This window comes from Halichoeres trimaculatus, unplaced genomic scaffold (genome assembly GCF_033239565.1).
Source record: "Halichoeres trimaculatus isolate MK-OKI-2021-1 unplaced genomic scaffold, fHalTri1.1 fHalTri1_scaffold_14, whole genome shotgun sequence".
Classification (NCBI taxonomy): domain Eukaryota; kingdom Metazoa; phylum Chordata; class Actinopteri; order Labriformes; family Labridae; genus Halichoeres; species Halichoeres trimaculatus.
Window position 1 is genome coordinate 16887293 of NW_027437192.1, and position 22742 is coordinate 16910034.

A 22742-nucleotide genomic window follows, 5' to 3' on the forward strand; every position below is an offset into this window, starting at 1 on the left:
TAACTGTAATAAGACAGTAGCAGTGGGCTATCAAGGAAAAGTGCTGTGATTCAAGCAGAGGGAATGGCTTCCCTTTGTACACACTTATCTCCTCTTGGCCTCAAATCAAGGTTACAAGCCTGGCTGCATTCCTAGCCCCTCGGCTGCATACACCCGTCTGACAATGGCTACAGCTCATCTTGAAAAAGTCAGCTGTTGGGACCTCAAGGGACTGTGAGATGAATACAAGCTGCAGGGAGACCTCATGTGCTTGAATCTCTCTTCACTCCTTGTGATTTCATTATAGAGAGCATGAGTCCTATTAAACCACATGTAATACCTCCTGATCATGTACGCAAACTGTCAAGCGTCACAAATCCACAGAAAGGGTGTTAGAAAGCACTGACTTTTCATTTATCTAATTTCTCCCTGTTTAGTCAACACGCTAGTTAAAATAAAGCTACCACACCCTGTGACTTGTCGTCAGAAAAGAAAGTAAAAGTTTGTACTGACAACAGCTTTAAGCAAACTACAACAGCCATGAAAGTGGCTAGAAACTCCAGGCAAGAGTTACAGTCATTTTGGTAACACTAGGGCTGTTTTTGATCTTACTTTTTGAACATTTAACCCATGAAGTGCTGTCAGATGCTTCCTCATCGTGCAACCGCTGGAATGAGTCAAGCTGACTTATCACTCCGCCACAGCAGCTGTTGCCCAATAGAGAGCGCGCGGGGAAAGTGGGCCGGCCGCACGCCCCCCAGGCTTTATAAAAATTCCCTCATACATCCGCCTTGCGTCGCACGTTATAAACAAAGCAACGTTCTTGTCACCGCAACAAATAGTGCTGTTTGCAAAGGAAGAAGAGGAAGAAGAAGCAAAAGTTTTGCGGACTTTTTTGAGGAGTTTTTATCTTCAGACAATCAGAGATAAAACCAAAAGGTATGTTTCTGCTTTAAATACTTACTACGCTGTTTTATGAAGAACTGGGCGCGTACTTGAAAGTTGATATTTTCTCTGCTTGTCTGGACACGTTGTCATTCCCGATTGGCAGTAAAAGGCAACTGAAGTACAGTTGGAAATTGGGTTATAATTTCAGATTTTATCGATCGCAAGTCAAAGAAAAAGAAAAAAAAAGATCACCAAACAAAACATAGCACATCCTGGCGAAACACTAACTCATGTTAATGCAGAAAACAACTGCTTAACCTATGCAATAAGTGTTTGAATGCAGTTCTGGAAGGTTCTTCATTTTTGACATCATTTCTAATGTTATGAAATACAAGAGGTGGCCAGAGAACAGGTGAGGGAACCTGATCTTAGGTCAACATGCTTTACACACGTGACACTTACTGGAAGCACAGACGCACAAAACAGAGGCAGTATTAAAAGCTTTTCTAAACGGGTTGTTGAGAATTTAATTTAGTTATTTAAAACAAACAAAAATGTCTTGATAATTGAAACTAAACTGTAACATTAGGCTTATGGAAAAGTCAGGGGTTGAGGTAAAAATGCCAAAAATGAAACAAAAAATATTTTGGGGGGTTATAATTATTATTGAAATCTTGTGTGATCTAAAAAACAAGGCAAATTTGCCATCTGCTCAATCAAAATATAACTACAACCTACCTTGTTTACCATAAGGTTGATGATTTCCCACCTAATTTTTGTGTATATAAATAAATTTTTACACATCACATAAAAAACAACAACAACAGCAGCTTAAACTACTGATGTTTTTGAGCTGTGATCCCCCCCAAAAAAACACCCGATTACCCCCACCCAACACTTTACAATCGCACCCACATTTTGATATCTTTTACAATCTGAAAATGTAGGTCTGTGTCAGCTTAGTCCGACAGGCCTGCTGCTGCTACTCTGCTGATATTTCAGAACCAGGGATTTGACAGATTAAGTGAGTTCCCAAAGATTAGGGAAGCAATCATTGTTCCTGCAGATGGACGCCCGTGGATTTAAAACTATATGCAGGCAACGCAGGAAAGATGTCCTGGCCTTGATTTTCCCTAAAAATGGAGACTGGCTATCCAAGTTAAATCAGCCCATATGTTTCTCCCTCTCTGTCTGTAAGCAGAGGAAGGGTTTGAGTTTGGGCTTGATGTTTTGATTTAAAATGTGTCCTGGACTTTTCCTGGAGAAAAAGACAACAACAAAAAAACATGGAGGTCTGTGTTGATACTGTTTTCCATCTAAAGCTGGGAGCAAATCATATATCCGTGTATCTGAATCTCTGCAATCTGCTTTTTAGAGAACAACTATAAAACCCTACCATGAAAATCTTGTTTTGTATAAGCGCAGGGAAATAAGTGGATGATAGAATTAGGTTAATATAGTCATGTTATGTCTTTGTTACACAGTGTAAAAACTGTCATCTGGCTTTTAAATGGGGAACAGTAAAATCTTTCTGTTGGCTGAGTGAGTTTGACTTGAAAGTTCCACAGAGAGTGAAAGAGGTTTTAATTTCTCATATCAGGTGAAAAAACGCAGATCATCTTTTGCCTGTATCCTCCCTCTGTTTCCTGTTCACGATTGCGTAACACATTTTCACTTCTGCCTTTCCTGAAAGATCTTACAGAGAATAGAGTTTTTGTTTTTTCACATTCTCAAAAACACACATGCATACGCAGGTTCCTAAAGGGAATAAGTATGTCGGAACTGGTTTGACTCGGTTAAAGTCAACATGCGACTGTTGCCAATGACACCCAGCCAGTTTGGCGCAAAGCCAGTTTTAAGAAAGCCCCCTGCTGCAGAAAGGGAAAATCCTTGTGAGAAAATGATGCATCATAAAAACATCACTTCATTTTTAATGCATAATTTGGGTGTTTTTGTTTTGATATATCAGATTCAGCTAACTTTGCATATATTTTCATTATTGTAATGCTTTTCCATGTGGATCATTGGAATTTGACACACAGGCGTCTTCACTCATGGCAGGAATTCGACAAATTGTTGCATAAGAAATGTCAGGAGAGCAGCTCTCATATCTCATATCTCTACCTGGTATCAGGATCCTGTGGGGTTAAACTAACACTTGCCCTCCTAACTGCTCTTTGCCCAGGTGAAACATTAGCTCAGCATGGTGACCAGATAGAAGCACACGGCTAGTGTAAACAACAGGTGACCTAGTTATCTCAGCCAGGCGCTCCCTCTCTGCTGCCAACATGCTAACAGGCTAACAGGTGGTGACAAGACCAGAGGAAGTCTGCAGTCCTATTCCGGGCTAATGAGCTCTATTGGAGATTTTCGCAGCCGTGTTTGCTAATAGACTTGAACATAGGCTTAAAAAATTCCCCTCATGTTGATGCACTAGACTGTTTCCCACTTCCTCATCTGAAAAAAAGTTGCTTCATATTTCAGTCATTGTGTGAACTTCTCTGTCATGTCTCTGGAATCTTGATGGGGGCTGACCCGTGCCCTCTGTGACAAAGATCCTGCACTGTGTTGGCGGCCATGTTTTTGGAGGCGTCTGCAGAAAAATGAACCTGTTGTTTGATACTCCTCTTCCTCTGTCCTATTGTGAGATCTGGCTGGCTCTGGTCCGCTCTCTGTTCTCCAAGTCAGAAGAACATGTGTGTGTTTGTGTGTGTGTCTCTCGGGCGTTTTCAGGATGACCCTCATGGACGAATTTGAAATGGAATGAATCAGTTTGTTCTTGTTGGACCACCGTGATCTGAAAGCCTGAGTTCAATCCTGTTGGTCGATGTTAAGGCAGGTTTCTGGACAAACGGAAAGACAAAGAGAGCACAGAGTAGATGGAAGGCGACTATATGGAGTAAACATAGCAACTGCAACCAAGCAGAGACCAAGACAAACAGAGAAAAGAGACAGAATAGAGAGAGCGAGAAAGCAAGCAGAGGCATGAAAAGAGGCTTGGATGTATCGATGGGAAACAGGGTGTCTGTTGCTTCCTGTGTCTGGGTCAGTGAAGGCCAGCTCTCGGGAGCCACCGGTGCCAGTGGACAAAGAGCCCTCTAAACTGGCTTACTTAATTTGCATGCAGAGCTGCAGCCTCAAACACAGATTCATGATTGCCCTGTTTTTCCTTTCTCCATGATGCTTCTTGTATTTTTCAGCCTTTTTTTTCTTCTTATCTGTGTCCAGACTGTTATGAGGGAGGGGCTTCTTTATGTTTCATTAATAATCTCAGGTAGTTCGTGAGAATTCCTGTCTTTGAGTTTCTGTCGTGGGCGGTTCAGGTGTGGCCCTATTATGTGGTCGCATGTTCAAGCAGATCAGAGCGCCAGCCTCTGCATGTTCTGGTGCTGGGTGTGTGTGTGTACTAAAAGTGAGTTCAAGTCTGTAGCTCAGGTCCCCAGTTATTGCCTTTGTGTTGATAAGAAACACGCCCATCCCAGGCTCAAACAGTGTGTCATTTTATTATCTTCCCATAAGCCTCCTGTTGCCCGCCAGCCTGTGCCGCACCTCTGAACTGATCATAGGTCTCTCTGAACGAGCACACAGGAGTATTTATTGCTGTCAGACTTGAAGAAAATTTTATTACAGGACTGAGATGGCAGTCACACACTAACTCTTCGTCCCTCTCTGACCTCCAGGCTCTTCTGCAGCGCTTCGAAATGGATGACATCCAGGTTGTTGAGTGCAAACCCCTGCTGGTTGACAAGGAACTGCCGGTATGTGGTCTGATCTGAGCATAATCAAACTGTGTTTGAGAGAGATGTGCTTTGACTTGTTGAGTGTTTTACCACATAGTTCAGTCAATGAGAGTAGGTTTTAAAGCGTTTAGAAGTGATTTATGTAGCAAATGTTTTATAATTCATACTGTACATTTCTTATATTCCTCTGAAAAACATTTAACCAGATTTGGACTCATGTGATTAAGTTGACCTAAAAAGGTTTACATGAATGCTTGTCTGACCTTAGTCCTGATGACTCCACCCTCAACACTGAGTTCTTCGAAGATAGCAGCTAAATCATTGAGGTTTAAAGCACAACAGAGACTTTCAGAGACAGGATGACATCATCGGGATATCCAATTATACCCTGCTGCACTGTAATTGTATTAGATTCATATTTTTTGTTATTTCCTTGCAGGGCCTGAGAGAGGCTGTGCTGCAGCTGGTTGTGAAGGTACGTTCACAGACAAAGAAATCCTTTTACTCCATCAGCTGAACATGTTTCTTTTGAATAATTATTAAGCTATATTATGTTGTTTTATCTTATTGATACACTGTGTTGATCAATAAGAAGAAGTCTTAGTTCTCTCAGCAGTCACAGTTGTTTATCTATTTTGGGGATGGCTTTCCATCAACTGTAATTTCATTAAGGCTGAAATCAAATTGAGCCTTCTCTATTTCAGTCTGCGACTTAAAGGCCTGATACTGCTTGTACAAGGTTTGCTAGATTGCACAGCTAGAACACATTAAACCACTTCCCTGCCTCTATAACAAACATAAACACACACACACACCCTGGTGGGTGAGTTGTTGCTACTGGGTCTGGGGGTCCTGTCAGCACCCTGGAGAGCGCCCAGGCTCTCACAGTCCAGTTTAAAAGGTACAAGAAGTGGTCTTAAAGGTATAGTGTCAGTATGTAGACACGTTCTCACCCTTGTCAAGTAAAGTTGTGACCTTCTCCTCAAAACATACCCCCCATGAGGTCAAAGTTTGTGATGTCGGCTCAGGTCTCTTATGGAGCTGGCTCAGTCCCATTAAGGAGCTAAAAAACACCTCTCAAGCTCAGCTGACTTTATTGTCACACTGCCAGGTGAGATGATCCAAAGGATCCAGGACAAGTGTCTGAAATCTCTTTGACAGTGTAGTTTCCGACACATAGAGACCCAGGCTCAGTTTAAGGGTGATGATGATGGTGGTTTACTGCTGATCCTACAGGTGATGCCTCAGAAAGGACACAGCAGCACCACCACTCCTCTCTATTATAACTTTCAGACATACATCTATACAAACATCCATACATATACTGGCTTTCTGAAAAACAGGTGTGAGATTACATTAACACTTACCACACTGCTGGATTATATCACCTGTGCTTCCCTCATAGCTGTTGTCCAGTGAATATGGAGGGTGGGTGGAGCAAGGGGAATCCTTAGCTGTTTATGTATGTTACGTCCACTTGGATGTTCCCACAGAGCCGGTGTGAAGCAGCCAAAACTGGTTTGAAAACTACCCGGCAGGTGTAGACCCACAGGTCAGGTTACCACAGGGCAGATTTGTTTTTGTTTTGACTGAATCAACACTCAAACAGTTCCTGCGTTATTTAAAGAAGAATTGACATCATACATAAACTATAACTTTCCACTGAGTGAAAAATTATCCGCCAGGATGTCTTTCTACAAAACTGTATTGTCATTTTTTTCTGTTAGTAAAAGTATTTGAGTATAAACACTGACCAACTTACTTATGCTTTGAATATTTCACTTGTGAAATATCTAATTTAAAATTTCCATAGCAAACTCAACTTCAAACTGTACAAACATTTACAGGCTTGCTGAATCAGTCAGTGATGACCTTTTCATGTAGTGTTTATAGGAAACTGTGTGTCTTGTTTTTAGCCACCAGAAAAAAAGAGGGAACTGTGTCCTGATTTTAGGATTTGAGTAAAATTAATTTATCTGGACATATTTCCAGAAACATTGCTGAATAAACACTGCAGCATGTGTCTCATCGATAACACGCCCACTTTAGAGTCAAGTAAACCACACTATAGCCAATGGCCCTCTGTCTGACATTGGCTGATCCAATTTAGAGATCTCTTCAGCCAGAGTTAGCTTGTTTTGACCAGCCTGCAAGGCACCATGGGAGGCCAGCAGCTTAAGCCAGCTGGTAAGCAGTGGGGGTATAAAACTGAGCTCTCAGCAGGGCTAAACAATTTCAGAGGCTTACCAACATTTGGATTTATAGCTCAGGGAGCCACTGCACAAACTCTTGTTCAGTAGCGAGCAAACTCGTCTCTGGCTAACATGGTTCTGGAAGATTCTGATGTGGAGATGATTGTTGCTGAGATTGAAGTCAGCGTGAGTACACGAAAGGCTGTATTTTGCAGAATTTGTTGCTTAGATTTGTTGGCCTTTTCCTCGTGTTGGACGACAGCTTCTGATAGAGGTGTTTGCAGGTGTTGGCGCTATATATACTATCTTTACATTTGTCATGTTTAATTTTCGTTCCTTATGACAGGGATAGACCAGATCTTGATAACTGAGCAAACCTTAAAGTGTTCTGGCTGTTTCAGAGCTTTATTGACAAATAAGATAAAGAAACACTTTAATTTTAATTGGGTTAAGAGGATTTCTATAATTGGATCAGGCAATAATGAAACTACTGTTTATGCCTCATTTAGAACGTTTTTTGCCAAATTGTGCGAAAAGAAGTTGTAAATACGTTTGTACAATAAATCTATCGAATATTCTGATGAATATTGTTCTCCTCAGATGCCGTCAGTGTTTGACCTTATTATTTAGAAGAAAAATGTTCCAGATGCTTTATTTAAAGTTTGGTCTCTGTTTGCTTCCAATAGGAGCACGATGTGGAAACTCCTTTTGGAAGAGTTCATTGTACAATGAAGGGGATCCCAAAGGGTGACAGACCAGTGATCCTCACCTACCACGACATTGGACTGAACCGTAAGCCTGCCCCCGTATTTAGCTCTTAAAACAACATCTGTTGTTGTGGCAAAAAGGTCTTTGTATTCTAATCGTTATTCATTAGTTCTAACATGGTAATTCTTTATGAAGTTTACTACATCACTGTCGTGTCTCTAGCTGTAACCTCACTGCAAAGTCTACCGCAGTGCAGCCGGTGACCTATTTAATTGGCCTGTTGATGTTTATTAGTTAGTTGGCCCGTGGCCTCTGTCAGGTCCTTTAAAGAACTCAATCTGTCTTTTTAATCATTGAAAGATGAAATGTAAAATAAGAAAATGAGAATGTGAGAGAATTTTTATTGTCTGTTGTGATGCACAGAAATTCACCAAAAAGAAGATTCAGGAGGGTTGAATCAGATCAAACAATGTTAATTACTCTCTAAATATGGTGCATTACCGGAACAATTGCATCTGCAGTTGTTCAAGTCTGACTTGGAAAATTTTAATGTTTGGCCTTCAAGCATTTTCCATAAAAGTTGTTAAATAGGCCACTTTGACAGCTTACTGAAACATTTTGATGATGGTATTTAATCTTCCAAACATAAATTGACTGACTGCACCTACAAAAAAAAAACCCTGAGCGACCCTCATTCAGGTTACTTTAGGTCGTTCCTGCCAAGAGTCACTTATCCACCTCCATCTTCCTTTGCCAGACAAAACCTGCTGGGACACGCTCTTCAACCACGAGGACATGGCGGAGATCATGCAGCACTTTGCTGTGTGTCATGTCGATGCCCCCGGGCAGCAAGAGGGCGCTAACACCTTTTCCACTGGGTGAGCCAGACACATAAACATGCAAGGACACTTTTATGTATGTCAAGCTGTCTGTGAACTTTGACTGGAGAGATAGATCAGTGTGGATGTTCCTAAGACGACCTAATTTGCTAAGTGTGCCGCAGGTGAAGGTGTTTATCTTTTTAGCCTAATCTCTGTGCTTTGATGGATGAACTTTGCCTCATGTGAAGGCTACCTGAACAGAACGCGCTGTGGAGACAGATAGTGAAACACAGATGGCTGTTAGAAGCAACAATACAGAGTGATAAAGTGGTGATTAGATGTTGTAAATAAATTGTAAAGTCTTGAATGAAGTGTGTTTTGTTCTCCAGATATGAGTACCCATCCATGGACCAGGTAGCTGAGACCCTCCCACATGTGCTGAAGCACTTTGGGTACGCTGAGCTGCAGTTTTCACATGACTTTTTCCACCCTTCAATCAAAGATATTTTCTAACCTGTTGTTCTAACAGTATCCATGTCTCCTTGACTGCAGGCTGAAGAGCGTTATTGGAATGGGCATTGGAGCCGGGGCCTACATTCTGACCAGATTTGCTGTAAGTCCCTCCCCTGCCCCTCTCACTCAGGCTTAATAATTATAAGTTTTAATCATTTAAGGATTAGCAGAAGTGTTTCTTATTGCTGTTTTTGGCAATAAAGCACAGCTTATTGCTCCAGCCTGCTGAGCCATAAAAGTCTCAGGAATGTTCCAGTTCAGTTCAACACCAACACTGTACTCAGTAGGCAGCCTCACCGTGTTGACACAAGACTGAAAGAGATAGAACTTTTAACTCTTTTGCTGCAGCTTACCCAGTATCTCAACTTCAAAATGATTTAAATGTGTGAATTAAATCATAGATGCACATCTTTTTTTATTATTTCCAATTAATAAATTAGCACAGAAGACAACAGAAATATCAGTCCTGAAACTAAATCAGAGATGGAATGACTCAGCCAGGTTTTTTTTAACCCACCCTGTCCTCCCTGTATTTCCTGAATAACAAACAAAAAAAAGACAGAATACAAACACATAGGAAAATGAAATATCAATAAAAATCAATAAAAATGATAATAAAAAAGTGAATCAGTGAAAAAGCAGCAACACATCTTCACTGACATATGTACATATATGCACATACACATACATTCATACATGCCTGCCCACAGGGCTCTCGTGTACCCATGTGTTTACATACCAGATACACGTATATACATAGGTACACATAATCTTAATGTCTTCCTGGCCTTGCAATACATAGGCTTGGTGTCAGACCAAACCATTCATTAGCCTCCTAGACAGATGAATGTCTTCACAGAAAATAGGTACCCGTAGTTCTTAGCTAAATGTAGCATGTGTGCTCATATTTGTTGCTGTGTGTGTTTTAGCTGGACTACCCAAACATGGTTGAAGGACTGGTGCTCATCAACATTAACCCATGTGCAGAGGGATGGATGGACTGGGCCGCACACAAGGTGAGACATGGTAATAGGTTGAACCAATGAGAATTTTTTTTACAGAAGTACCCTTTAAATTTTTTGTCCAAAGCATGCAAACTGATGAAAAGTTTATGTTTTATGAATAATTTCAGATTCATGGATGGACCCATGCTGAGCCTGACACGATCATCTCCCACCTCTTTGGAAAGGTACACATTTAAAAATCCTCTTTTCCCACTTTTCCCACTCTGTTTCTCAGCAGCTCTATGAGGTGATGGATTTGTTGTTTGGTCTCCACAGGAGGAAATCCACCACAACCAGGACTTGATTGGAACATTCCGCCACAGCATTGTCAATGACATGAACCAGTTTAACCTGCATCTCTTTGTCAAGTCCTATGAGAGGTAGAAATAATGTTAAATTATGTATTCAAAATGCCTCTTTCAGGAGGAGTAGTGTTAATTTTTGACTAAGGCTCAAAAATGAAAAAGAAAATGATGGAAATTACCTGGAAGCATTTTCTTTTAACTTGTCTCTCTCTGCAGTCGGAGGGATCTGGAAATTGAGAGGCCGGTCCCTGGAAGCAACGTCAGAACTCTCAAGTAAGTTGTCAAAAAGCAACAATCAAACATCAACAAATACTATACAGTACATGAAATATAATATTAAGCCTGAGCTGCTTTTTGATTGAATGTATCTGTAATCCAGGTGCCCAAGTCTGCTGGTGGTTGGTGACAGCTCGCCTGCTGTGGACGCTGTGGTGAGTTTTGGCGCAAAGCCATTCAAAACAAGCCTTTGATGCTAATGATTAGACTTCTCAGCACAGTTTAACATGTGAGGAACGTGCTTTCCATTCACTTCAGCCAACCATTTAAGCCCAAAAGACATGCAAGATTAAACGCTCAGGGACAACTCTTGAGCATGACTTAGGCGAGAACAAAGTTGGGAACAGAAGTCAAGTGATGCAGGGCAGTTTTAATCTCTGACTGCTGTTAGATCAGAGCAGTGCTGCAGATTGGACAGGAAAACTGTTTCTAAACTGTTAGCAGGTATGAGCCAAAGCTAAAAATGAAAATGATACTTTGAGCTGAATTTTTAAAGATAGCCAACACATTTCAGAAATATCAGTATTTTCATCAAGCCTTATGAAATCTTCTTTTTGTTCTAATTTCTTACTTAACACCCATATGTAAATTCGAAAACACAAAAAAATTATAGAAAACTAAATAAAAGGATACTGTGATAATAAGTTCGCCTCCACAGAATTCAGCTCAAAATGCAATAAAGGGCAGATGGATGTAATAATATTGGTTTCATTTTACACATTTTTGCTGAATATATGTTTTTCTCTTCAGGTTGACTGCAACACCAAGCTGGACCCAACAAAGACCACCTTGCTGAAGGTAAAAGCCTAATTCTCCCCCACCTCCTCAGTCAGATTATAATAGCCTTCATGGAAACGCATCAGCTGATAAGATTCCAGTGACTCAGCAATTAGCTGGTGACATATTAACCAGTCCTTTGGAAAGCTGGATGAATCAGTGCGTGAGCATGAGTCCTTGGCAATCTGCTGCAGCTGACCTACTTCTTTTCACCTGTGGCAAATTTATGGTCCTTGACTGAAAACAAATAGCACTCAGAGCTAAAACAGGTGCCATTTATTGGGGTCAAATGTTCAGGATCTTGAGGAACACTAATGGGAAGCAGCGGGGAAGAGGTGTTCAAATAGGACATGTCGAGTGTAATCCCGGGAGTAATGGTGTGTGTCTTCTTCTGCTTAGTGTAAAAGTGCTAACACGCTAAATGCTAATGGTGTTTTTTCCCCTTCCCCCTCCAGATGGCAGACTGTGGAGGCTTGCCTCAAGTTGACCAGGTGTGTATGTGTGTGCAGCAGAAACTAAAAGAGCCTGACATTGTTTGTGCCATCCATCCATTCATTTACACACCAGGTGGATGAATGGGTGGCTAAAGAAGGTTGCACTTAAGAGCATTAGCAAGTAGCAGACATAGACCCTGGTTGTCAGGTTGTAATCCTTCGCTCTGCACAGCACCTGTTCACAGAAGCTGTTTCATATCAGAGCCTGGGCGGTAATCTGTCGGATGACAAATTGAGTCTGTCAGTGTCACGTAAACAAGTGTGATAATTAGTGACAGGAGGACTCATTGTCACCCTCTGTATTCTGCTTCCTTACAGCCTGGAAAACTGACAGAAGCTTTCAAGTACTTCATTCAGGGCATGGGATACAGTAAGTACTCGAAACATCCAGTATACAGTTATTCTCAGTAATGTTGAGCTAAAGGAAATTGTTTGGTTCTGTGTGTGTCGACACTTTATGAAATCAGTTTTCTGCCATCTTGTGGTGAGAGAAAAATCTTCTTTGGCCTTAGTGTCCTCCTCTCTCCCCTCTAGTGTTTGTTAATAAATGACTTGTGTGCTCACTGGGGTGTAACCTGCACTCAGCTTAAGGACGGCTCCAGATGTTTTTGTACTACAGGAGTACTGAGTGTACAAACACAGTAGTAGAAGAATGTTAGATATTATTCTTAATTTTGAAGAACAAATGCAAGATTCAAGTTCAAGCTGTTCAGTCTTTATCTAAAAACAGCTGATTTAGGAAAGAAAACACAAACTACTTGTCACTCAAAATGTAGACAATGCAGGCTAAACCATCAAAGCCAAGGTTAAAATTTTCCATACTGTGCTTTTTGAGAAATGACATGTTAGTGTGATGATAGAAAGAAAAGACACTGAAGGAAAAGACTTTTTAAAGTTTTCCACTTTGTCCACATGGGGGCATCAAACTTCACACTGATAGAAAATTCCTCACAAGTGCCTTACATTTTTCAGCTTGTTATGAAACAGACCAAAATGAATATTGAGGCCTCAGCATGAGCTGCTAAAGCAATTAAGGATAAATATTGACACATAAAGAAAAGAGAGGAAACCCGACCAACAAGTTTTTCACAGGGGTTTTCCTGTCTTATAAGGATGATATCACATATTAGCAAATTTACTTGTGCTTTTCTTATGACCATCAGCACCCATACTCAGTCTTCCTACTTCTTCCCCTGCAGTGCCCGCTGCCAGCATGACCCGCTTGGTTCGCTCCCGCACCGCCTCCGGTTCCAGCGTGACTTCGTTTGATGGCAACCGCTCACGCTCCCACACCCACGAAGGCAACCGCAGTCGCAGCCACACGACCGAGAACCAGCGCGCTCGCTCTCACACGGAGGGCTCCATGGACGGCACAGCCAACAGCAACGTGGACCAAGCCGTGCCCAAGTCCACTGAAGTGTCGTGCTAAAGTGAAACCTCAACTCTCCAGACAACAACCCCCCCCTCCGACAAACCTGTCCAGGCCCCTTCGATTTTGTGCTGCGCTGCCTTTAACTGACACACATTCCTACCCACACACACACATCCATAGAGAGGGAAACCTGGGATTGTGAAAACGCACATGAACACTCATCTGCAGCTGAGATATCATTCCAAGGGTTCAAACATATCTCTGAACAGGAAATTGCTCCTCTTTTTTTATTTTGTGTGTTGTTAGAGTCAGCGCAGCACCTGGGAACCCCGAAGCAGAGAATGTCGGAGAAAGCTGTCGCTACGAGTACACCAGCTTGTACATTTTATCTCTCATAATCTCTCATACGTATAAAAATATGTTTTAATTTCCATTCTTTGTGTTCCCTCATCCTGTTTGTATCCATTTTACCACATTGACTCAGCTTTCTCAAAATGTACCTGACTGTAAATGACTGTTTCCTTATTGTCATTGTAATTTCATTTTTTTTGATCATTTAGTCTTTATTTTCCATGTTTGAGGTTTTGTCATTTGTACGTAGGAGCAGATTTGTAGGCGTGGAGAGAGGAAAGAGGGGCACTTGGATAAACAGAGCTGGCGGGTTACCTTGTAACTTTGAAAGTTAAGGGACAGACTTCATGTATATCATGTACAGAAAATAACATTGTTTCACTCCGCCAATGACTTTTATCCAGAACATTCCCTGTTATCTTAACAGTCGCTTTTCTCTGGTGGACTTCTAAAACTTTTCAGGAATCAAATGATAATTTTTTACTACATTCCATCAAGACTGTACGCTTTTTAACAAATCAAAAACCCATTCTGAAACACAAATTGAAAATCTTAAACACCCTTTGCTTCATTAAAAGATCATGGCTTCAGACAAACCTTTTTTATAATGATGATGACGATGATGATTTCTATGCAATCAAGCACAAAGGAACAAAGATGTGCCATGGAATTGTTCACTCTGTTGGTGTGATGCTCCCATGTAGTTGTGGCTTTTTTGGGGTGAGTAACATGATAGCTCCATATATTAACATGAGGCTAGCTGTAGAAACTTACCTGACATCTTCTGCTCCTGTATTTTTAATTGCACTACAGCAACAGTTTGCTTTGTAGAGGACCTACATGGCTTTGTAAAGGTGCAATTCACAACTGTCTAATGCTGTAGAAAAGCATTAAAGTGACATAACAATTTGTATTTATTAAAAAAAATGACAATAAAAACTCAAAACTGCTCTTCCCTCATCATGTGTTTATTGCATATTCAAACAAGTTGTCCTACAATAAGTCTTTGGTACTTTAAACCTTTGACACACTCACTACACAGTAAATTTGATGGCATTTAAATGGACACATTTACACGTAATATTATCTTCTTGTGAGTTTAAAGACAGACAGGTTTTGGTGGACGTGTTATAACATGAAAAAACTCCATAAATAAATAAGGTCTTTGATATTTCACACTCCCACTTATCCTTTTTTATGTGCAAAGCAGTTATTCAAATATTTGTCAGAAGCACAACATACTCATGAATCTGTTTTTGGGACACATTTACATTTTATATTTACAGATTTTTCCAATAGGAAAAAAAAAAGATGTTCCCTTACACGTAAACACAGAATGTACAGTCCAAAGGTGTGGGCCCCTGATCCACAGCTGTTCTCAGTTCATGACTTCTGGGTAACCGTAGTAGCTCTCCAAATCAGCAAAGATGTCGTTGGGGTTTTTACAGCTGAGGTTGCAGAAGCAGGCCTGGACCCACATCATCTTCCAGGTGAAGCCAGACCCGTTCGGACACTCAAAGTCCACGTCGATCGTTTTGGACTTGTAGGGGATGCAGCATCGCTCATCTGTGCAGACGCCGCAGTATTTCGGTCTGTACTGCTTCTTACTGGTGCAGCCAGAGATGGTGAGGTTTGAGGGCTGATCTTCTCTGTAGATGTTCAGACATTTCTTCCCCGGCTGATTGTGGAAAACAATAAAAATAATTACTTAAGAGAACCTTTTTAGTTTTACTGTTACTCTTGGTTGATCTTCTAACTCATTAGTTACCTTGATGTGTTTGGTAATGTCGACCTCACAGGGCCGCAGGTTGCAGAGACGAGACTCTTTGACCAGCTCACATTGGTCGTTGGCGTTGGAGATCCTCATGGACAGACCGCGGCCACATGTCTTTGAACAGGGGCTCCATGAGGTAGTCTGGCTGATGCAGTTCTTGTGCCAGCTCCTGGTCTCAGCTGGGGGAGCTGAAGCAACATAGAGAAGGGAGGTAAATAAACCATAACCTGCACAGCTTCAAATGTCTGACCACAACATTTTGGTTCTGTTCTAAAAAATAATGCAGAAAAGGATGCGAAACAGAAGACAGGACACCTTATCTGTTGTGGACAATTTTTTATAACATTAACTATTAAAAGGCTCTAAACCTGTTTCTAATAATAGGATCTATTTAGACTTTCTTTGTCCCTTTAAAATAAAGGAAAAACTGGACATAAATCTTATATTTGTATATACGCATACACTAACCCACACTCCTTTCATCAGTCTGTGTGTAAACTAGATCTTTGTGTTTGAGCTGTAAACTGAGTCTGATCTCCATGCTTCCAAACACAAAGACATCCTCTCTCCCATCGCTCCCTCCACAGCACCGCTGACACTAAATGACTGGAAACTGGACGTGAACCAGAAACTGTGTGAGGGCTCCCACAGGAAAGGATTGGTCTGTCCCTGCGCACACATGTGCACACACCCAAACCTCATAGCCCTCAAGGATAACAATCTGTACTCACATCACTCCACAGCTACAGACTGCCAAATTCAAACACAGCTGTAACAGCAGCATTGTACCTATTGAATCTAAGCCTGATAAACAATGGATATAATCTTATCTGTCTGCAGAAATTTTGCCCGACTAATGCAACAAGTCTCACAACTTGACTGCAATTGCTGGACACTGTCAGTTACTTTTCCAAGAAGTGCACTTTTGCTCTTTTACTTCATGCATTCACTTTGATTTAGCTTGTCTGATGTTTCCAAACTCAACCATGAACCTGCTGCGCATCGAGGGCTCAGAGGAAATGAGGAGATTTGTCAGTGCTTTAGAAAATTGAAAGAATGAAGGCAGAGTTGCCACAGTAACCTACAACCCCCAAAATATGAACGTTTAACACAAGCATCCTACTTTCTACTGCGTGCCGTGGCGCCGTCTTGCGTCCTCTTTTGGGTTCATCACAGATCCATTTCTCACAGCACTGTCCTCGGACTTTGACCCTGCGTGGGGTTTGGCACCACACCCGAGGAGGCTGGGACTCAGTGCACAGTGACACACAGCCGATGGCACCGTTCACACACACACACTGGTATTTACAGCTAGGACTGAAGCTCTGCCCATTACGATAGATCACTCCATCGTGCTCGCAACCCGATCCCACCATATCTGACAGAGAGCAGACACACATTAGAGAGACATGACAATGAAAACACACCACCACACTCTTCCATTAACTCAATGTAAATAAAGAATAGAACAAAGTTCACTTCTTTCACATTTATCAGAGTTATTACAGTTGGTTCCACATTATAATAAATGTGTCACAGCCGAAGGTACTCCCCCTTAACACAGAAAACATATGGTTTGTCCATTATATATAAGCTCATTAAGGTGGTTTGCAGTACATTTCAGCTATAAGGAGACATACTGCATGCAGTTGTTGAAGTGAGATGATCACTTGTGCTACAAACTAAAAAATAAAACAAAACAGATCTTTTTAAAGATTTTCAGCGCTGGCACAACATCACATCTCTGACCTGTGCAACTGACGCTACTTCATATTATGAAATATTCTGTATATCTTAACTAAATTTAGGGGCAATATCATTCCTTAATTTGGTTTCTATCTATTGTAATCAGAAATACTTTAGGCAAATTAAAAATTTGACATCCTTTCCAAAATGATAAAACCACAAAAGCATGTTGAATTTAGGCTTGAAATGTCATAAACACTTCCATATGTGGTTAGTATCGATGTAACCTTTTTATAAATACACAGCTGTGAGTATGATTTGAGTGACATAATTTTGAGAGATATCACAGTAAAAGTAATGGTTAGCACAACTCTAATGCTGTCAAAAACAGCAGACAAAACTCAGAGAAGATTCATGACTGACAGGTGTTGAGCAGACAGCATTTAGATTATGATCAATGTTCTGCTTCTTAGGGGTAACTATGACTCTTTGTAGACTGTGAACTTAAACGCCACAAAAATATCATTTAAACCATTCCCTGCTGTGTGAAAATTGTAGTTTGTTTCTGTTGAGTGACACTTACATGCACACACTCCTTTTTCGTACCTAGGCTTGTCCGCGCTATAGTCACAGTACAGTCCCTTGTGGTAGTCGCAGGTGTCCGCCTCGTTACACTCCTCACCCACCTGCCGGGCGCAGGCCTTGCAACAATCACAGCCATCCATGAGGAGGCTCACGCCTGGAGGGCAGGAAGAGATGACGTTGGGACACTCGCAGGGCCACTTGCAGTACTGCGTCCTGTTGTAGAAGTCCACAGCCGGGGTTGTGACAGCTGTGGCAGGCGGCATGGCAGTGGAATTCTGGGAGTAGGCCTGAGGAGAGGAAAGTGGATAAATAGGGATTTAAAGAGGGGGTACAAATTTTCAAACTGCTGCATATTGATGTTACCCTTGAATCTGTCTGAAAACTTTTCAAAACAGTTCTTTCTAAAAACACTGAAAGATCTCCGTTACAGATGCTGAAATAATGAGGTCATCACAGGTGGACTTCCGAACTGTTTTGAGACACATTGGAGGGGCGGGCTTGAAACACCACTGTCTGTCTTGAGCTCTGCCCCAATAGACCTCCAGGTGATTGGCCAATCAGAGGGAAGGGAGGTTTGTGGAGCTGGAGCCTTAAAGAGACAGCTGCTAAAACTTAGCATTTCAAACAGAGGCTGAAAAGAGGGTTTCTCAAACACCAGTGAGACAAAAAAATAACTTTTTTTAGGCTTTCCTTTTCTTGTTTGTATAAAATAAAAGAACAGTTGACTAAAAAATTAAAGGTATTTTGGTCCCTTTTAGAGAAGCAATGTGTTTTACTTCTCAGGCGCCCACGTGGGTAAAACACTTCAGCCTTCCAACATCTTGTCATGTTGTGCAATAAATTAAATAAGGCTGTGAAACTAATAAAACACCCAGTAAGTTAATCTACTTAGATCAATAATGTCAAGTCTTGTATGTGCTTAACACTCTGGAAGTACTCCATCATCATGTTTTTAATCTGCAACCGACTGCACGGATCTGTTCCAAAATCCTGCCAATAAGAGTTGACGACAGCTCCCTCCCTGAGTGTTTTTACACTCCGTAAAGAGACAGATCACACTGCAAAAAGCTCCACAGCTCTTAAGTGCAGATGTTCTTCATGAAAGAGGCCACATGGGTCACATTAGCAGCCTGGCGCTCTGAGGTTAGTTTTGGACAGAGGATGAACAAGTCCCATTGGAGATTTTTTTTTTTTAAAAAAACAAATACCAGTGTTCAGAGTGGAAATTAAATTCTGCTTGTTTTGAGAACAGGGTGTGCTTGTGACAATGCCAGAAGATAATTCTTTTAGTGTGGAACACAGTGAAATCTAGTTTATGTATCTGCAACAAATTATTGCAGACAAAGCTGTCCCTTCTTTCCCTTCATGCAGAGGATGTTCGTTTTAATTGAACCTGAATAATAAAACAAAATCATGAAGGGCCTATATTAAGACTCATCATAAAACATCATGTCCCTCGTAAATTTTTACATAAACAGGGGGGCAAACTGATAGGGGTGGGAGAAAAAAATCAAAAATTGATATATATGGATTTTTGTTTGACTATATCAAAATCAGGATTCTTTGCAAAAAAAAAATTCAAATCAAATTCTTCGTTGCAGTCTTTATCAATAAACTGGATTGTAAAAACGTTACCACTTTTCTCCAGCAGAGTGTGAATTGTTTCTCTCTGACTCACATGATGTGCATTTAATGGGAAAATATGGCTCCTGATACGGTCGACATCATCATCATCATTTAACTTATTTCACATGGTCTGGTGTTAAAAAAAGTACACAAAAAATTGTGAAAATCTTATATATCGATCACAATTTAAATCAAATCGGCACCCCAAAAATCGTAATAGAATCAATTGTGAGAATAGCATATCGTCACAGCTCTACAAACTGAGTCCTAACACTCTAATCATCACATCAAGTCTGGAACAGCAGAGCCCCATGCTTTTATACACACACACACACACACACACACACACACACACACACACACACACACACACACACACACACACACACACACTGTTGCATGCAGACTTAATCTGCATTTAATTGAGAGTAAACCTGCTTAATCACCTTATGAAACCCTTGTGTACCCTATATGTCACATCCCTGAGATCTTTCCTTGAACTTCAGAGGCATTAAGGTTGTATTAATAGCTACCAGGCGCAGTGCTAATAGCTAATGTAGATAAATGAGTTGGAGTCACAGTCATGCCACTGAGCCATTCTTCAGAAGAGGTCACTAAGCTTACAGCTATCAGGTTAATTCACAGATGAGAAGATTATATCCGCTCAGTTCAGCATGATTTCATTTTGACAGGACTTCATCATTGCAAAGATAACAGAAGCAGATATTTCAGAAACTTTTTGTTTGCTTAACCAAAAAATCATTTTCAGGCCAACATTTTTTTATTTGAATGCTTATAGTGTAGCTTCTGTTTTGATGAGGGTCAGTTTGTAGGAATAATGTTTCCTCTTGTGTCTGGGGCAGACAAAGAATGCTGTTAGTATGATCGCTCCTCCCAGTCAGTCAACACTTGATGACCTCTGATCTGAGAGCAGGGATGGAAAAGGTGACCCTGGGAACGGGGAAGAGAATGTGAGCCAAAAGTTTTTTGTTTTTTTTCTGTAAATGTTAATGTGATAAATAGGGATGGGTACCTTTCACATTTGAAACGATATGGTACCTATACCCGGTACCTGTCAATCGATACCGGTACTCAACGGTACCAATTTTTGGTACTTTCTGTTAGGGATGGGTACAAAATTAGGTGCTTTTATAGGTACCGACCAAATCCTGTCAAAAGTACCAGGTATCGATTCACATAAAACCAAAAGGTGCCATGTTTAGGTACCTAAATGCATCCTTGTGACTGTGAGGGAGTAGAAGAGTAGAAGATTTTCCATGCTAGAAATAAATGCAGCATTGCAAGGTTATATATTGAAAAATAAATATGTCAAATTGAAATTTTTAATATTTTATTATTAAACAAATTGATTTTTTTACTATATTAACACAAAAAAGTACCGAAACTTGGTACCGTTGAGTACTGGTACGGATTGCCAGGTACTGGGCATCGGTACCGTTTAGTTTGAAATGTTAAAGATACCCATCCCTACTTTCTGTGTTATAGTGGTAATATAATATTAATTTATTGAAGAATAAAATACATATTTTTTCAATTTAACATATTCATTCTTCAATATATAACCTTGAATGCTGTGTTCATGTCCAGCATGGAAAATCTCCTACTCTTCCACTCCCTTACAGTCACAAGGATGCATTTAGGTACCTAAATATGGTACCTTTTAGTTTTATGTGAATCGGTACTAGGTACTTTTGACAGAATTTGGTCGGTACCGATAAAAACCTATTTTGTTTTTGCTTTTTCATGTCATCCTTCCTTTGTCCAAAAAACAAACTATATGTAATTTTATTTCATTTTTCTCCCAATGCATGCTGCTACTTTTTTTACTTGCCATGTACTGCTGCAATACCTGAATTTACCCTCTGGGGATCAATAAAGGATTATCTTATCTTATCTTAAAAGTACCTAGCTTGGTACCCATCCCTAGTGACAAATGAAAAACACATAGTGAAAAATAAAATCTTAATCTCCACAAAGAACTTGTGCGAAATGTTTGGAAAATGCTTGAAATTCATGTCACAAAATGACAAAAGTAAGCAATAACCTACATTATATCCAATATTTAATATTTTATTATTATTACTATTATTTAAATTGCTTTGGCCTGCTTGGATGTTCAAGCATGAGACAAAATGCAATGTAAATGTCTTGAATAAGACCAAAGGATTTATTCACAGATTTGGACCATATTGGTTTTATATTTTCAAGGGGTCCCAGGCTGAAAATACAGGCAGAAAACACATCACAGCCATCAAAACGCTGTTTCTTATACAACCGCAAGGTGGCACTGAAATGCAACAAATGATAGATCTTGAGACTGAGGTGAGGCAGCTGTTAGCATGTCACTTTGAACAATGATAAATGTCAGAAATAACTTATTCCGCTACTCCGAGAGGAAAGGATGAGGTTCAGGTCGGTCTGTCAATTTTAAAATAAGTTTATAAGTATCCAACGTCATGATTGTTTCTATAGTCAGTGTATTGTGTTACCTTAAATGTGACCTTTTATGTAAATGGGGGAAGACTTTAATACGTGGAAGGCTGCTAACGGGAGGCTAACAATCTTTGAGCATCAACAAGTTGAGACAAAAAGTTTGTTGATGTTGAATTGAAGTCTTCAACCAAACCTAACTCGATTTAAAGTCATTATAATAAAATATCAAAACTCTGGTCATTGATTTGTGACATTAGGAAGAAAAGTGTCGGAAAAAGTTCAATATCTCCCCAAGTAACGTTTGCATCAACTTACTATGATGAAAAAAAATGTACACTGATATTACCTAGCACCATAAATGTCTATGTGTAAATAAGATCAGAAATCTCCCCTTCCCGCGCCATTTACATTCAAAGTTTTTCAGTGTTGTTTGCATGAAATCAGCCCTCCATCCCACCTGTTGAATCCCGGCTGCAGTTAGAATCCACAACAGGAGCCACCTCATCACTGGTGTGAAAGTGCAAATGCATTGAATCCGGAAAGAGTCCCGCGTTAAACGCTCGTCACGCAGCCCCCCACAGGTGTGCTACATCCTCCTCGTGCCGTGTCTGTCATCCTCCTCTCCTCCACCACCTCTGTCTCTGTCTGGACTGCGGCTGACAGCCTGTTAAAGAGTCCCGGCTGACGTAAGGTCTGAGAGGACGAGCCCCGCATACTTCTGACAGAGAGGGGAAGGTTTCTCCTCTTTCCCTCCGCTCCACTTTCACCCGACCCGCCTCCTCCTCCTCTCCGGAGAGTCCCGGTGGCTAGGGCGTGTCTGCAAACCCGCACCCGGGGGCAAGCAGAGGTCCCTGTGGCTAGCTGTTATCTCAGTTCAGATTAAAGGACACCATCGGGTATTTTCGGGTTTCACATGCTACACTCATGCATTGTGCTGAAAGTGATGGAGATTCAGTCAAGAGTCACTGTCAGAGTTTAGATTACTGCAGTTTAGGTGTTGGCATGGTCACAAAACAATAGTTTTCTAATACAAGATAAGTGTATTAATGTGCCTTTGTTTCTGTTTTCATGAAAGAGGACACTATCCTGACTCCTCCTGACTTCTTGACTCTTTGTTGGTGCATACAGTAGAGGGTGATTTGATGGTATATTAAAGACGGGACACGCAGGCAGATAACCAGCAGCCTTTAATGATGT

General features: G+C 40.8%; 2 protein-coding genes across 4 annotated transcripts; one reads left to right on the forward strand and one right to left on the reverse strand.

The window, feature by feature from the left end:
• Nucleotides 1-762: 762 nt before the first annotated feature.
• ndrg1a (N-myc downstream regulated 1a) lies at nt 763-14369 on the forward strand. Of its 2 annotated transcripts, XM_074686357.1 has the most exons (16): nt 763-918; nt 4548-4625; nt 5047-5082; nt 7486-7591; nt 8265-8385; nt 8718-8780; nt 8881-8941; nt 9771-9857; nt 9974-10030; nt 10122-10225; nt 10367-10423; nt 10530-10581; nt 11177-11224; nt 11659-11694; nt 12016-12067; nt 12897-14369. In XM_074686357.1, exons 2-16 carry the CDS (start codon nt 4569-4571, stop codon nt 13124-13126), a joined length of 1167 nt encoding a protein of 388 aa, XP_074542458.1. In that variant the 5' UTR covers nt 763-918; nt 4548-4568; the 3' UTR covers nt 13127-14369. The 2 variants fall into 2 exon arrangements, with proteins under 2 accessions (XP_074542458.1, XP_074542459.1); XM_074686358.1 differs by lacking the exons at nt 763-918; nt 4548-4625; nt 5047-5082 and adding an exon at nt 6834-6985.
• Nucleotides 14368-22229, reverse strand: ccn4a (cellular communication network factor 4a). 2 transcript variants are annotated; one of them, XM_074686359.1, is made up of 5 exons: nt 22003-22229; nt 17464-17752; nt 16318-16572; nt 15189-15382; nt 14368-15098 (listed from the first exon to the last, which is right to left on the reverse strand). In XM_074686359.1, exons 1-5 carry the CDS (start codon nt 22048-22050, stop codon nt 14799-14801), a joined length of 1086 nt encoding a protein of 361 aa, XP_074542460.1. In that variant the 5' UTR covers nt 22051-22229; the 3' UTR covers nt 14368-14798. The 2 variants fall into 2 exon arrangements, with proteins under 2 accessions (XP_074542460.1, XP_074542461.1); XM_074686360.1 differs by lacking the exon at nt 22003-22229 and adding an exon at nt 17829-17929.
• Between the last annotated feature and the right edge of the window lie 513 nt (nt 22230-22742).